This window comes from Balaenoptera ricei, chromosome 8 (assembly GCF_028023285.1).
Source record: "Balaenoptera ricei isolate mBalRic1 chromosome 8, mBalRic1.hap2, whole genome shotgun sequence".
Classification (NCBI taxonomy): domain Eukaryota; kingdom Metazoa; phylum Chordata; class Mammalia; order Artiodactyla; family Balaenopteridae; genus Balaenoptera; species Balaenoptera ricei.
In genome coordinates, this window is record NC_082646.1 from 65,451,106 (window position 1) to 65,464,622 (window position 13,517).

At 48.1% G+C, this 13,517-nt stretch overlaps 1 protein-coding gene across 25 annotated transcripts in view; it reads left to right on the forward strand.

The window, feature by feature from the left end:
- Positions 1–13,517, forward strand: part of PPFIBP2 (PPFIA binding protein 2) — a 168,469-nt gene that overhangs the window by 60,953 nt on the left and 93,999 nt on the right. For 2 of the 25 annotated variants that reach the window (XM_059931036.1, XM_059931038.1), the window contains exons 1-2: positions 3,230–3,347; positions 3,592–3,803. The exons of the other annotated variants lie outside the window; for them this stretch is intronic. In XM_059931036.1, the coding sequence (XP_059787019.1) occupies positions 3,756–3,803 (48 nt within the window). In that variant the 5' untranslated portion in view covers positions 3,230–3,347; positions 3,592–3,755. Of the gene's footprint in view, positions 1–3,229; positions 3,348–3,591; positions 3,804–13,517 lie in introns of those variants that run through there. 25 annotated transcript variants of the gene reach the window in all.

Sequence of the window (13,517 nt, forward strand, 5' to 3'; positions counted from 1 at the left end):
CATTTGCCATCTGGCCCTTTACAGGCAGTGTGCCGCCCCTTCTGCTAACTCGTTTTGGAGGTGGGTCTTCATGCTTGGACACCCTGGGGACCTGGGCTGCGGTGGCCAGGATGCCTGTTTCACAAGCAGGACTTGCTTGCCAGCCCCGAGGAGCCGTGTCCTCAGGCTAGCTCTTCCCTCTCCTCCCCTCCCTCTCCCAAGAGGCAGGCCCACGGTGCAGCGCACCTGTTGAAGGGCACAAGCCTGTCTGACTTACTAGGTCCGTCCTGGCACCTGTCACCGTGGCCCAGAGGCCAAGGCTCAGGGCCGAGCTGGAGCTCAGGAGGCAGGTGAGAGGTCAGCGGAATAGCACGTGACCCCTTCTCGGTCCACAGTTGTGCCCAGTTAGATGCTGCTGACTCCTGGTAGCTGGCAGGAGGAGCAAAATCTCAGGAACTCCATCCCCAGTCATTCCCACGCATACATGGGATTCCGGCCAGATAAGTGACTTTCTTGGGTTCCCCTCCTGGACCCAGGGATGAGGAGGAGGGCAGTCTATATGAGTTCCCCTGACCACTGTGGCCTCTTAGCTGTGCTTTTGCTCCCCAAATGCTCAGTTGCCTGCCCTTTGCCCTCAGCTGGCTGCTTCCTGTTCCAGACAATAGTGAGTTGAGTCTGGTCGATGTAAGTTGAGTCTGGTCGATGTGAGTTGCTTTTGGGAAGGCTCCGAGGGCCATAGGGTCACTGTAATGACTCCTATTGATGTACCGTATGTGGTTCCTGAAAACATCTCTCTTTAGTGATGGATCCAGGGAGTTCCTGAGACTCTACCTCACAGGGCTGTACTATAGAAGTAGGACCACCCCCATCCTGCCTTAATAAGGGCAGCCTAAATCTTTCTGAGTAATTACTTAGACCAGATAAAACCCAGGCTTTCAATCTTTTGGGAGTCATGGATCATTTTGATGACCTGATGAAAACTATTTCAGAGAAATAGTTGATTTATTCCTACCAAATAGTGCTTTATATACATTTTATGAATGTACTCAAGGGCCTGTCTGATCCTCCGAAGCCCCTCTGTGGCCTACGGTGAGGAGCCCCTGGCTGGGATGGCCTTCTGAGTGAGGGGCTGCAGCCATGGGTTTGCTTCTAGGCCTTTGGAGTGCTATTTTGTGGATTCTGAGTTAAAGTGCAGTATACTTTGGGGTTTCAAAAAAAAAAGACTGAGGTAAGAATTGCTACTTCAGGATACTGTAAAAAATATGTCAAGAATTTAGCTGCAGCTTGTCTGGATTCCCTCCCTCCCTCCTTCCTCTCCTTTCCCTTTCTCCCCTTCTCACTTCCCACCCCCATTCATCACACATGAGTTGAGCTAATAGATGAAGCTGGCTCTGTCTTTTCCTCTCTGAGTCGAGCATCTTTACCCTGGGGAAACCCGTTTTCTCCACATAGAGTTTCAGGCTTATCTTTCCAGTCTCACCATTTGAGCCTCACTCTTTCACGCGGAGAACGTTCAGGTTCTTACCGTGTGCTAGGAATCGCGCTAGGCGTAGAAATCAGAGCCGTGAATCAGGGCTCACACATGTGCTCCCGTCTGGTGAAGCGGACAGACGTGTAAACAGGTGTGGTTCAGTGCCGCAGGGCAGGTGGTGACACGGGGAGGGGGGTGGGTGCCCGGAAGCCAGCTTCCCCAGAGGCAGGTCGGGGTCAGCGAGGCTGGGAGGCTGCCATGGTGCCGCCTGGTCCCCTCTTTCCTCCTCTCACACCAGAACCTACCAGAGGACACCGATCCCCCCTCCAAGGGTGGGCAGGCCTCTCCCCATACAGCCCCCAAGTCAGCTGTCTTGCCTCTTCCTCCCCGGAGCCCCAGGAACACCTTTATCACGTACCGTGTGGAAGTTCTTTGCCCAGGGCAAGAGGTTGGTTTCAGTTGCCTTGGATGCTGGGCAAACGTGTGTTGACCAAATGAATTCTTCACTTGACTTTCCCAGGTTTTTAGACAGAAAAAGGTAAAACGGCCTACCCACCCCTGCAGCCTTAGAGACCTTGACTAACACATCCTATCCTAGTTCTGGGCAGGGAACCTTGGTAGGTGAGGCCCGGGCTGCACTCTGGAACTGGGCCAGAGGCCAGAAGAAGGCTCTAGAGCTCAGGGCATGGGCAGCTGAGCCTGCTTTTCCTTTCTGGCCTCTGATCTGGGTGTGCCTCCAGGAATTTACTCCTCCCCTCCTGCCAGCTGCTGGCCACAGCCCTCCTCCTGCCGCCTCTGTGTTCTGTGTGGACTGGGCCAGCCTGCCGGGGACTGTGTGTGTTTTCTGCCTTGTCCTCGGGCCCTGCTTCTGGGCTGTGGACAGCGTAGATGCCGTGCTCAGCAGCATGCCAACACCTGGCAGAGCCCTCTCTTCAGGTGGGAGCGCCAGGAAACCCCCTGGTGACCCCCAAGGGCGCCGGGAAGGCCCACGCAGTCACAAGATGTGTGTCTGCAAGTCATTTCGGGCAGCAGAGCTCAGAGGCCTTGCATGTAACCACAGTTCCCACTGCACCCACATCAAAGACTGCTTTCATAACCAGTCATAGCTGAGGGCCACACGTTGAGGGCTGGGCAAGGGAGAAAAGCTGTTTTTAGGGGAGCTCTCAGAGGAGGTGGGAATGTGAGGAAGTGGGGGGCAGCCTGTGGGGAATGCTGGACAGACCACCCTGGCAAGCCAGCATGTGACCTGCCAGTAAGAAGGCAGATGCAGCTCCCTGTCTCCTCAGCCTGTTTCCTTCCCAAGGCTCCCACCCAGAGTGCTCCCTAGATCTCACGGACACACGTGAGGTGGCCTCACCTGGCTTGTGAAGCAGCTAGTCTGGGCTGGGGGACAGCCAGCGAGGCAGGCACTTGACAGAAGCTCTGCCCCGTCTGTTCCCGTGCAGAATGCGGCCCCGGGGAGCCCTGTGGTGATGGCTGGCAGCAGAGTCCTCCAAGGCTGCAGCACCGGGCGGTGCCCCCAGTGCCCAGGACGGCAAACCCCCAGCAGGGCCAAGAACCCAGACTGGAGCTGGTTCTGAGTTTGTTCTTATTTGGAAACGACTGGCTTCCCTCAGGGCACAGCCCGACACCAGCCTGGAGGAAAAGGGGTGGGCGTGGGCCGCTGGGTGGGAGTCAGGCTGTGTGTGGGAACCAGCAGTCCCTCCAAGAGCAGCGCTTATTTTTAGTCTTCTCCCCAGTCCCAAATAAACTGAGAGCAGCTGGGAGCCTGTGGGTAAATGCAGAGTGGAGCTGAGACAGGAAACCGGGGTCTCTCCCTAATGAGTTCCAGCCACTCCAGAAGGGGGAAGCCAGACGAGGAATTTTCTTCAGGACTGTTTCCCTCTGGCAGGCTCTGGTATTATCACCGAAAAGAATGTTCCCCTGTGTGTGTGTGTGTGTGTGTGTGTGTGTGTTTACAATTCCTGTCCAAGTCTGTCTCCCCCCTCCCCCCCCCTTCTGCTAGGTTCCCCTGCTCTGCAGGCTCTGTGTCCCAGAGCTAATGCCTGTGTGTGTCCGGGGGGTGGGGTGGGGGGGCGTGGGAGGTGGATACAGGAGCAGCACGGTCTGGTCTGAGCCACTGTGTCTCTGAAACTGTTTAGGGAAAGGCTGCCGGACGCTGGCCAGGGACGTGGGGAAATTTGAACACAGCTTGACGTTCCTGAGGGGGAGGGGGCAGAAGCAAGGAAGAGGAGAGAATTTGGTCTCTGGCCAGAAAAAGGGCTTTTTCAACCAAGGAATCTAACTGCTGACATGGGTGCCCAGCATGGATGGGGACATTGATGTTTACAAGCATTTCGCGTGGCTGAAGAGGGTAAGTGAGTGGCTGCTTTGTCTGGGTCTGCGTGGAGATGAGTGAGGGGAGAGACACTGTGTGTGTGTGTCCGTGTGTGTGTATGTGTGTGTGTGGAGGGGGGGAGGTGTTTGTCCGGCGAAGCCCCGTGGTGGCCAAGTTCTCCATGAGAATCTAATTATAGACACTAGGGGAGAAAACAGACAGCTGTCTTTGTTTCTCCTCTGACATTCTAGTGAATGAGCCTCTGTGCAGAAAGGCAAGAATGAAGTGAGGAAAGATCGTTATTTTAACTTTGGCACGTGAACAGTTGGAGGCTCCAAACACCGTGACCAGAAGAAGGTGCCCACCACTTTTTGGTGTGAGGATGCGGAGGAGAAGCCGCTGCCTTTCAAACGCACTGGATTCAGAAGTTGTTGGGCTTCTCCTCTGCTAGGAAGTTATCTGGTGTGGAGATTAGTCGGTCTGCTGTCAGCCGAAGGAGCTGCTGCGTTTGCAGGGGGCGGGGGGGAGGCTCTCGGAAGTCCTCTTCTGCGTGTTTCTCAGAGCCTGAGGGCTGGCGTTGCAAGCTGTTCCTGCCGACTCTGTAGGGGGTGAGCGTGAGAGTGTGGGGTGAGCAGCAGTGGGTGCGTGCTGGGGGCTGGAGTAGCGTCCACACTCACAGCAGCCCCCAGGCTCGCTCTTCTTTTGTCACCGTCTTTGAGCTGCAAAGATGGGTATCCATCTGTTTTCACACTGAGGCTGAATGTTTTCAGAGGCAGGAAGGGCAAAAGCAGCTGCCAGATAAGAGATCTGACATTGTAACTGTAGAAGAACAGGAGGGCCAGGAAGTGTCCAGCTCGGAAGGTCCCCGACCCCAGCGCCCCAAACCTGGGCCTGCTTTTGTGTGCGCCCTCTGCACCTCTCGTTAAGCAAATATTTATCGAGTTCTGGGTACTGGGTGTCCAGTGGTGAGCACAAAGTAGAACCAGTCTCTGCTCTTGTGGATCTCTCATCTACTGCTTGGGAGATGGCAGTTAAACAGTCCCAGGAAATAAGCCTGAAACTTACAAGTTGATAAATACAGCCAAGAAGAGGAACTCTTGGTAGCCGTCATCAAGGGCTGTTACTGATTGAGAAGGAGTGGTCAGGGGCCCTCTTTGACGAAGTAACACTTCATTGAAAACTGAAGGAGAAGTAGGAGTGAGTCAGGTGGAAAATGGGGTGAAGAACACGTCTGAGCTCGGTGATGGTCAGGAGCTGTGGGTGGGTTCCAGATCACACAGGACGGAGAAGGCCACCATAAGGGTTGTGGGTGATATCGTTTGTATAATGGGAAACTTGTAGCAGGGAAGTGGCATGAGATACGTTGGGGGATCTAATTTGTATTTTATGAAAATTACTCTAGCTGTGATATGGTGTATGGTAAGCTGTGTCACGAAAAGTGAGGCAAATGAACCAAATTAGAGAGCTCGAGGGCTTGTTGGGATCAACTAGTACAAACCCCTCATTTAAAAAAGCGCAAGAAAGGCTAGGAACCTCATGGCTATCAGTGTTTTGGCTATAAGTGGCGCAGTCTGATCTTGAACCCTGCTCTCTGTCTCCCAGTCCAGTTCTCTTTCCTCATTTCTATGGCCAAATAGGTAGAAAATTATGGGTTTAGAACCCAGCAGAAATCCTGTTTGTGCTCAGCCCCATCCCAGCTTTGGGATGGGGGGCATTGCAGTCACCAGAGAGCATGCTGAGGTGACCAGACATTTTGGTAAAGGTTCACATCCATTGTCTTAAGAATTGAAAAAGCCTCATTGAAAAGGTTTTGGAGGAAATAGGTGAGAAGCGCACTTCCCATCACTTATTCTTTATTTTCTTGTATCCAACTGAAGCTTTTTATCCAGGAGGTCTTACAGCCGCGATGTGCCTGGGATTGTAGGTGCCATGTCCCAGTCGCTGGGACAGATGTTGTACCTTTGCACCTTGTGCAGAAGTTCTGTCTGTGGAGGAATTAATTCTGCATGCGAGGCAATGTAAGAAGGTCCTTTCAGTCCTGAGACCCAGGCTGTGAGCTCTGACTCTTTTGGATGGTTGGAAGTCTGCTGAGAGAAGCTCTAAGTGAGGAGACTTCAGACCCCCTGGGAAAGACTCATAGCAAAACATATTTTTCTTCTACTTTTAAGGAGCATTTAAAAAAAAAACAACAAAGCACAAAGTATTGGATATGTCATAGGCAGTATAATCAGTATCTTTCCTATTCTCTACCTGAAACACAACTGCCAGATTCTTCTTTTTAAAATCCCCTTTAAAAAAAAAATCCCTTTTCATCCTTTGACCCTGATCGTAAGCCCCAGGACTTGCCATTAGTCTGGACGAGAAAGCCGAGGCTTTTCTGCCTGCTTGGCTTTTAAGACATTTTTTTAACCTGGCCTCAACTTACCTTTTTAGTTTCATCATTTGTATCTATCTATTTTAATTTCATCTGTTTATATCTGATGAGCTCCCACATGTAGTCCCTGCCTTTTCTGAGCTTCTACCTCCATGTCCTCCTCCTAATTCCCACCCACTTCCATCTAGGCTCTCCTTTTCCATCAGTCCTTTGCTGACCTCATCCCAGTATTGCATGCAGTGGACTCCAGCCTGCGGTGCCCAGCACTTTCCATCTGCCCGGCTCACCCACCCCCTTCCCACGTGCTTCCTCAAGCTGGGGTGGCTTGGAGAGCAGGTTTCTCTTAGCCCAGGTGTTTGAAGGTGGAAACATGCTGTTTCTTTCCTGTTCCCACACACAGGGGGTGGTTCCAGCAGAAGAGGTGCCTGGATGAGGTGTGACCTCGTAGGAGGCTGGGAGCCCTTGGACCAGTCCAAGAGGTCAATGCCTCGGAGCAAGACAGTCTTTAAATTTTGGGACAGTAAGGGAGATGCCTATGGCTAAGAAGGCCCAAAGCTAGAGGGGAAGCATTTGGTGAGAAAAGAGACACTGTCTCGTGGCCTTTGGGGGATGGGATACTGTGTACTGTTTTAGCTAAGAACATGCAGTTTGAAGTAAAGCCTGGGTTGGGCTCTTGGCTTTGCCACACTTACTAGCTTTGTGATCTTAGGCATATTACCTCAAATACTGGATTTCTTCATCTATAAAATAAGGAAGGTAATAGTGCCAGCCACATACAGGTTTTATGAGGATCAAGTAAGATAATGTATGTTAAATGCTTAGCAGAGTACCATGCACGTAGGAAACATTCAATAAAAGTTAACTGCTATTGGCCATTACCAGGAAGGGGGATATTGAAAGAGGAACAGATGGGACCAGTTTGCTTCTCTCCTAGGAGTGCATCTTAGGCCATCATTCCTCCAGCTTGGGCCCCTTTCCACATTCCAGGTCAAGGTCTCAAAGCAAAGACCTACAGGAGACAGCTGGGACCTGGCCCACCATGAGTAGCCAGAGGCCCCAGTGGCTGCTGAGAGAAGGCTGACCAGGGCTGGTCCTCCAGTGCCTTCCCCAACAGACAGATCCCTGGGACAAGGTAATCTCCTACCACAAGCATCCAGAGGGTCTCCGCCCCTCAGCTCTTCAGTTCCTGACTGACTTGCAAACAGCTCACACCTGCCCTGCTTTGAGATCAGTGGCTCCAACCCACATAGTCCTGAAAGAGCCTCTTAAAATAGCAACTAGCAGGGTCTGTGGAGTCCACCCGCTGCCCTCTGAGCAGGAGTTTATTTTCCCAGGAACAGAAATCCCAGCACCGTCAGCATCTTCTCACTGCTGCTGGCTTCTGGGACTCTGTGTTGGAGCCAAATTCCAAGCCAAAGTCACAACCCCGTCCACCCCACCCCCACCCCCTAAGAAAAAAACAAAAACGGAATCATCATGGCTCCCCCATGCAATTGGCTTGGGTTCTGTAGGACAGTGTGGGATGAACTCAAACTGCTAATGTGAGACTTTATTCTGTGTCATCTGGTGCTCAAACGGTTGATCCAGTAGCCTGGCCACTTGGGCCAGGAGAGCTGCAAAGACATCCTGGCCCCAGACATTGACTTGCCTTGCACTCAAGTCAGAGTGCAGTTAAAGTGGAAGTAGGCAGCACCTTCTGTGAAAGCCGCTCCTACTGGCTAAGAACGCGGATCCTGTCTCCAGCTCCTTGGGTTCATATCTCAGCTCTGTGTGACCTTGGACAATTGATTTACTCTCCCTGGGCCTCAATTTTCTTGATTGTAAAATATGGATAAATAATTCAATATATGTAAAGTGCTTAGGAACCGCTTCATAGATGTCATGGTGACGATGACCTCGGCCACAGCTGACAGCCTCTGGTTACTCTAGAGCCATGTGCCCAAACTTGATTCTGGGCAGAGAGGTTTTTCAAGACCAGGAGAAGAATGACAGTGGGTATGGTTACTCAAGGGTTCTAGCTGTCCCCAGTTTCCTAAGGGTACATCCCATTTTTAGCCAATGCACCCAAAATGTCCACCCATCATATTCCCCAGCATAATTTAAGAGCTAGAATTTTGCCATCTGTGACTCCTGTCCTCCAGCTATTTGGAGAGGCCCTCACGCCTCTTTCCCAGCAGGGTTTAGCAAAGGGGCATCATACCAGGGTCATTTGCTGAATAGCTTGGGTGGGTACTCCAGAGCAGCACAGCCGGTGGTAGTTCTGTGAACTGGCATCAGCACTTGGGGTGGGGGGGTGTCCCTTGACTCATCCCTGCATTCTTCCCTCCCCCATCCCTGTATCAGCTCTTTCACACTTTTCCATTTGTCCTCAACCTTATACTCCCCTCTCAACTGATGTCACCACCTACTTCATTGAAAAAAATTAGCCACACGTAGATGAACTCATCTTCCCTCCCCACGACCACAAAAGGTAACAGTGTTCACAGCCATCATTTTTCTTTTTTTTGAAAAGGAATATGAAAAACCTATTTTTTAATTTATAAATTTGTTTATTTTTGGCTGCTTTGGGTCTTTGTTGCTGCGCGCAGGCTTTCTCTAGTTGCTGCGAGCGGGGGCTACTCTTCGCTGAGGTGCATGGGTTTCTCATTGCGGTGGCTTCTTTTGTCGCGGAGCACAGGCTCTAGGCGCGCGGGCTTCAGTAGTTGTGGCGCACGGGCTCAGTAGTTGTGGCTCATGGGCTCTAGAGCGCAGGCTCAGTAGTTGCGGCGCATGGGCTTAGTTTCTCCGTGGCATGTGGGATCTTCCCGGACCAGGGCTCGAACCCATGTCCCCTGCATTGGCAGGCAGATTCTTATCCACTGCGCCCCCAGGGAAGTCCCCACAGCCATCATTTTTCAACTTCCTTTGGTTTCATGGGTCAAGAGTCCCTTCTGTCCACCAAGGCTATCCCAGTATCCTGTCCTCCTGATCCAATGCTATTCCACGTCCTGTTGTTCTCCGATTGTTTCTTCTCTTTACTCTGCCCTGCCTCCTTGTCCCCTGTCCTTGGCAGAAAATGCTGCTCCTTAATTCTTAGAGAAAAACAAAACTGTCTCTGACCATGTACTTGTCTCTCCATGCTGCCTTATAGAACTTATCCTCCTTTCACCATCAGGAATCTTGAAATCAAGAGCAGCCTGAAAACTCAACATCTCTACTCCTTCCTGGTCACTCCCAAACCCACTTCACATTGGCTTTGTTCCTAAGAAAGCTTTCAAAGTCCTTCTATAATGTTCTTATTGCCTCTAGTTCCCAAGCAACGTTTCCCCATCCATTTTCCCTTGAATTCATTCCCATTTGGGCATCTTGTAGGTTTAATTAAATTCTTGTGACCAAAGGATCAGCTCCTCTCTTTGGCCCTTACCTAATCCCACATTTTCCACCTATGGATCTTTCTCTTATGCTATTTGATTGATGAAATGCCTGGACCTTCTATCTGAGGAGCCAAGATGCATCAGGCAGTTTACTTCTAATGCCTCCAGGTGAGCTGAAACAGTCACAGTTGCATCCCCAACTCTGGCACCTGATGCTGCCCCTCTGTCTCCGGCAGGTATTTTTAAGAATCATGAGTCAGTGTGTGTCTCTTGGAGTTGGCAAGATGAGGAAAGAGCACCACTCAAAGAGCCTCCTGTTTTTACTCTGCTCCTGGCTTTAATATACTCCCTTCACAAGATACCAGCACACTTGTAAATACCACTTCTCCTACAGTCAAGTGCTGAAGGTTCCTTAAGCATCCAGCCAGCTGATCAAGAGAATTTAGCAAGGACTAAGCTTATGCAAAGCTATAATCTTGGAACAAGATCTTGGTGAATCAAATGCATTTCTCTCGCCTCCAAATCCTGCTTCCCAGGATCATCAATTAGGAGCCTTCATGTGCATCACACCAGCCCCTTGGTTGGAAAGCTTATAGATAGACTGTCAAGATATTCTTTGTTTTCTGTGTTAGTTCTGGGAAACCAGAATATCTGAAGGGTGGCGATTGTGGCTTCATGGGTAGCCTATCTGTATCAGGAAGAGTCTTTCCAAAGATGCTGTTCTCTATTCTTCTGGGGGAATTCCTTCATAGCTTTCAAGACTCAGTCTTTCAAGTGGGGACTCCACTGTGAAGCCTCTCCTCTCCCTTGAAGGCATAATCGATTCGTCCCTCCCCTATGCCACTGCTGCTGGCTTACATACAACTAACTCTATGACAGTACTTACCACATCTCACTGTAAGACTACAGAGCTCTTTCAAGGCAGGGACTGCCTAGCGCAGGGAGTGGCACCTAGTAGGTGTTCAGGAATATTTAGTCATTGACTAGATAACTGATTGAAGCATAATTATGTGAACATTGGTTGACCAAGCTATTTAATTTGCTGTTCATGAACTTTGCTTTGCTCGTCCCTGATGGTGGATCATTTAATAGTGACAACCCCACCAGCGACACTTAGCCTCCCCTTATATATAATTGCAACTAAGAGAGGTGGAGGGCATAAGGAGGTCAAGGTCAGGATAGGATCTCTCTTGTTGGGCTCCTGGTAGCTAAGGACCTGACTGTACTCTACTCACACTGCATTTTGAAGAAACTTCTGTAACTCTGCGCCAAAGATAGTGGATTGGCTTGGCTATTCCTTGTTGGGAAAAAGTGGTTTTGTAATAACTGCCAGAAAGGCCTTAAATTCCTTAACCAAAAAATCTAGGAGAAGTTTTCCTTTTTACAAGCACCTGCTTGCATTCATTCTGCTTGTTTCCTTTGGTGATGGGTAACCTGAGCCATGTAATAGGAATTGTAGCTTCCATGATCTACTTCTTTTTAATTTTTTTGGTCCTTATTTTTTTTTTTAACATCTTTATTGGAGTATAATTGCTTTACAATGGTGTGTTAGTTTCTGCTTTATAACAAAGTGAATCAGTTATACATATACATATGTTCCCATATCTCTTCCCTCTTGCATCTCCCTCCCTCCCACCCTCCCTATCCCACCCCTCTAGGTGGTCACAAAGCACCGAGCTGATCTCCCTGTGCTATGCGGCTGCTTCCCACTAGCTATCTATTTTACATTTGGTAGTGTATATATGTCTATGCCACTCTCTCACCCTGTCACATCTTACCCCTCCCCCTCCCCATATCCTCAAGTCCATTCTCTAGTAGGTCTGTGTCTTTATTCCCGTCTTGCCACTAGGTTCCTCATGACCTTTTTTTTTTTTTTTCCTTAGATTCCATATATATGTGTTAGCATACTGTAATTGTTTTTCTCTTTCTGGCTTACTTCACTCTGTATGACAGACTCTAACTCCATCCACCTCACTACAGATACCTCCATTTCGTTTCTTTTTATGGCTGAGTAATATTCCATTGTATATATGTGCCACATCTTCTTTATCCATTCATCCGATGATGGACACTTAGGTTGCTTCCATGTCCTGGCTATTGTAAATAGAGCTGCAATGAACATTTTGGTACATGACTCTTCTTGAATTATGGTTTTCTCAGGGTATATGCCCAGTAGTGGGATTGCTGGGTCGTATGGTAGTTCTATTTTTAGTTTTTTAAGGAACCTCCATACTGTTCTCCATATGGCTGTATCAATTTACGTTCCCACCAACAGTGCAAGAGTATTCCCTTTTCTCCACACCCTCTCCAGCATTTATTGTTTCTAGATTTTTTGATGATGGCCATTCTGACCGGTGTGAGATGATATCTCATTGTAGTTTTGATTTGCATTTCTCTAATGATTAATGATGTTGAGCATTCTTTCATGTGTCTGTTGGCCATCTGTATATCTTCTTTGGAGAAATGTCTATTTAGGTCTTCTGCCCGTTTTTAGATTGGGTTTTTTGTTTCTTTGATATTGAGCTGCATGAGCTGCTTGTAAATTTTGGAGATTAATCCTTTGTCAGTTGCTTCATTTGCAAATATTTTCTCCCATTCTGAGGGTTGTCTTTTGGTCTTGTTTATGGTTTCCTTTGCTGTGCGGAAGCTTTTAAGTTTCATTAGGTCCCATTTGTTTATTTGTGTTTTTATTTCCATTTCTCTAGGAGTTGGGTCAAAAAGGATCTTGCTGTGATTTATGTCATAGAGTGTTCTGCCTATGTTTTCCTCTAAGAGTTTGATAGTGTCTGGCCTTACATTTAGGTCTTTAATCCATTTTGAGTTTATTTTTGTGTATGGTGTTAGGGAGTGTTCTAATTTCATACTTTTACATGTACCTGTTCAGTTTTCCCAACACCACTTATTGAAGAGGCTGTCTTTTCTCCACTGTATATGCTTGCCTCCTTTATCAAAGATAAGGTGACCATATGTGTGTGGGTTTATCTCTGGGCTTTCTATCCTGTTCCATTGATCTATGTTTCTGTTTTTGTGTCAGTACCAAACTGTCTTGATTACTGCAGCTTTATAGTATAGTCTGAAGTCCAGGAGCCTGATTCCTCCAGCTCCGTTTTTCGTTCTCAAGATTGCTTTGGCTATTCGCGGTCTTTTGTGTTTCCATACAAATGATGAAATTTTTTGTTCTAGTTCTGTGAAAAATGCCAGTGGTAGTTTGATAGGGATTGTATTGAATCTGTAGATTGCTTTGGGTAGTAGAGTCATTTTCACTATGTTGATTCTTCCAATCCAAGAACATGGTATAGCTCTCCATCTATTTGTATCATCTTTAATTTCTTTCATCAGTGTCCTATAATTTTCTGCATACAGGTCTTTTGTCTCCTTAGGTAGGTTTATTCCTAGATATTTTATTCTTTTTGTTGCAGTGGTAAACGGGAGTGTTTTCTTAATTTCACTTTCAGATTTTTCATCATTAGTGTATAGGAATGCAAGAGATTTCTGCGCATTAACTTTGTATCCTGCTACTTTACCAAATTCATTGATTAGCTCTAGTAGTTTTCTGGTAGCATCTTTAGGATTCTGTATGTATAGTATCATGTCATCTGCAAACAGTGACAGCTTTACTTCTTCTTTTCTGATTTGGATTCCTTTTTCTTCTCGGATTTCTGTGGTAACACTTCCAAAACTATGTTGAATAATAGTGGTGAGAGTGGGCAACCTTTTCTTGTTCCTGATCTTAGTGGAAATGGTTTTAGTTTTTTACCATTGAGGACGATGTTGGCTGTGGGTTTGTCATATATGGCCTTTATTATGTTGAGGAAAGTTCCCTCTATGCCTACTTTCTGCAGGGCTTTTATCATAAATGGGTGTTGAATTTTGTCAAAAGCTTTCTCTGCATCTATTGAGATGATCATTTGGTTTTTCTCCTTCAATTTGTTAATATGATGTATCACGTTGATTGATTTGATATATTGAAGAATCCTTGCATTCCTGGAATAAACCCCACTTGATCATGGTGTATGATCCTTT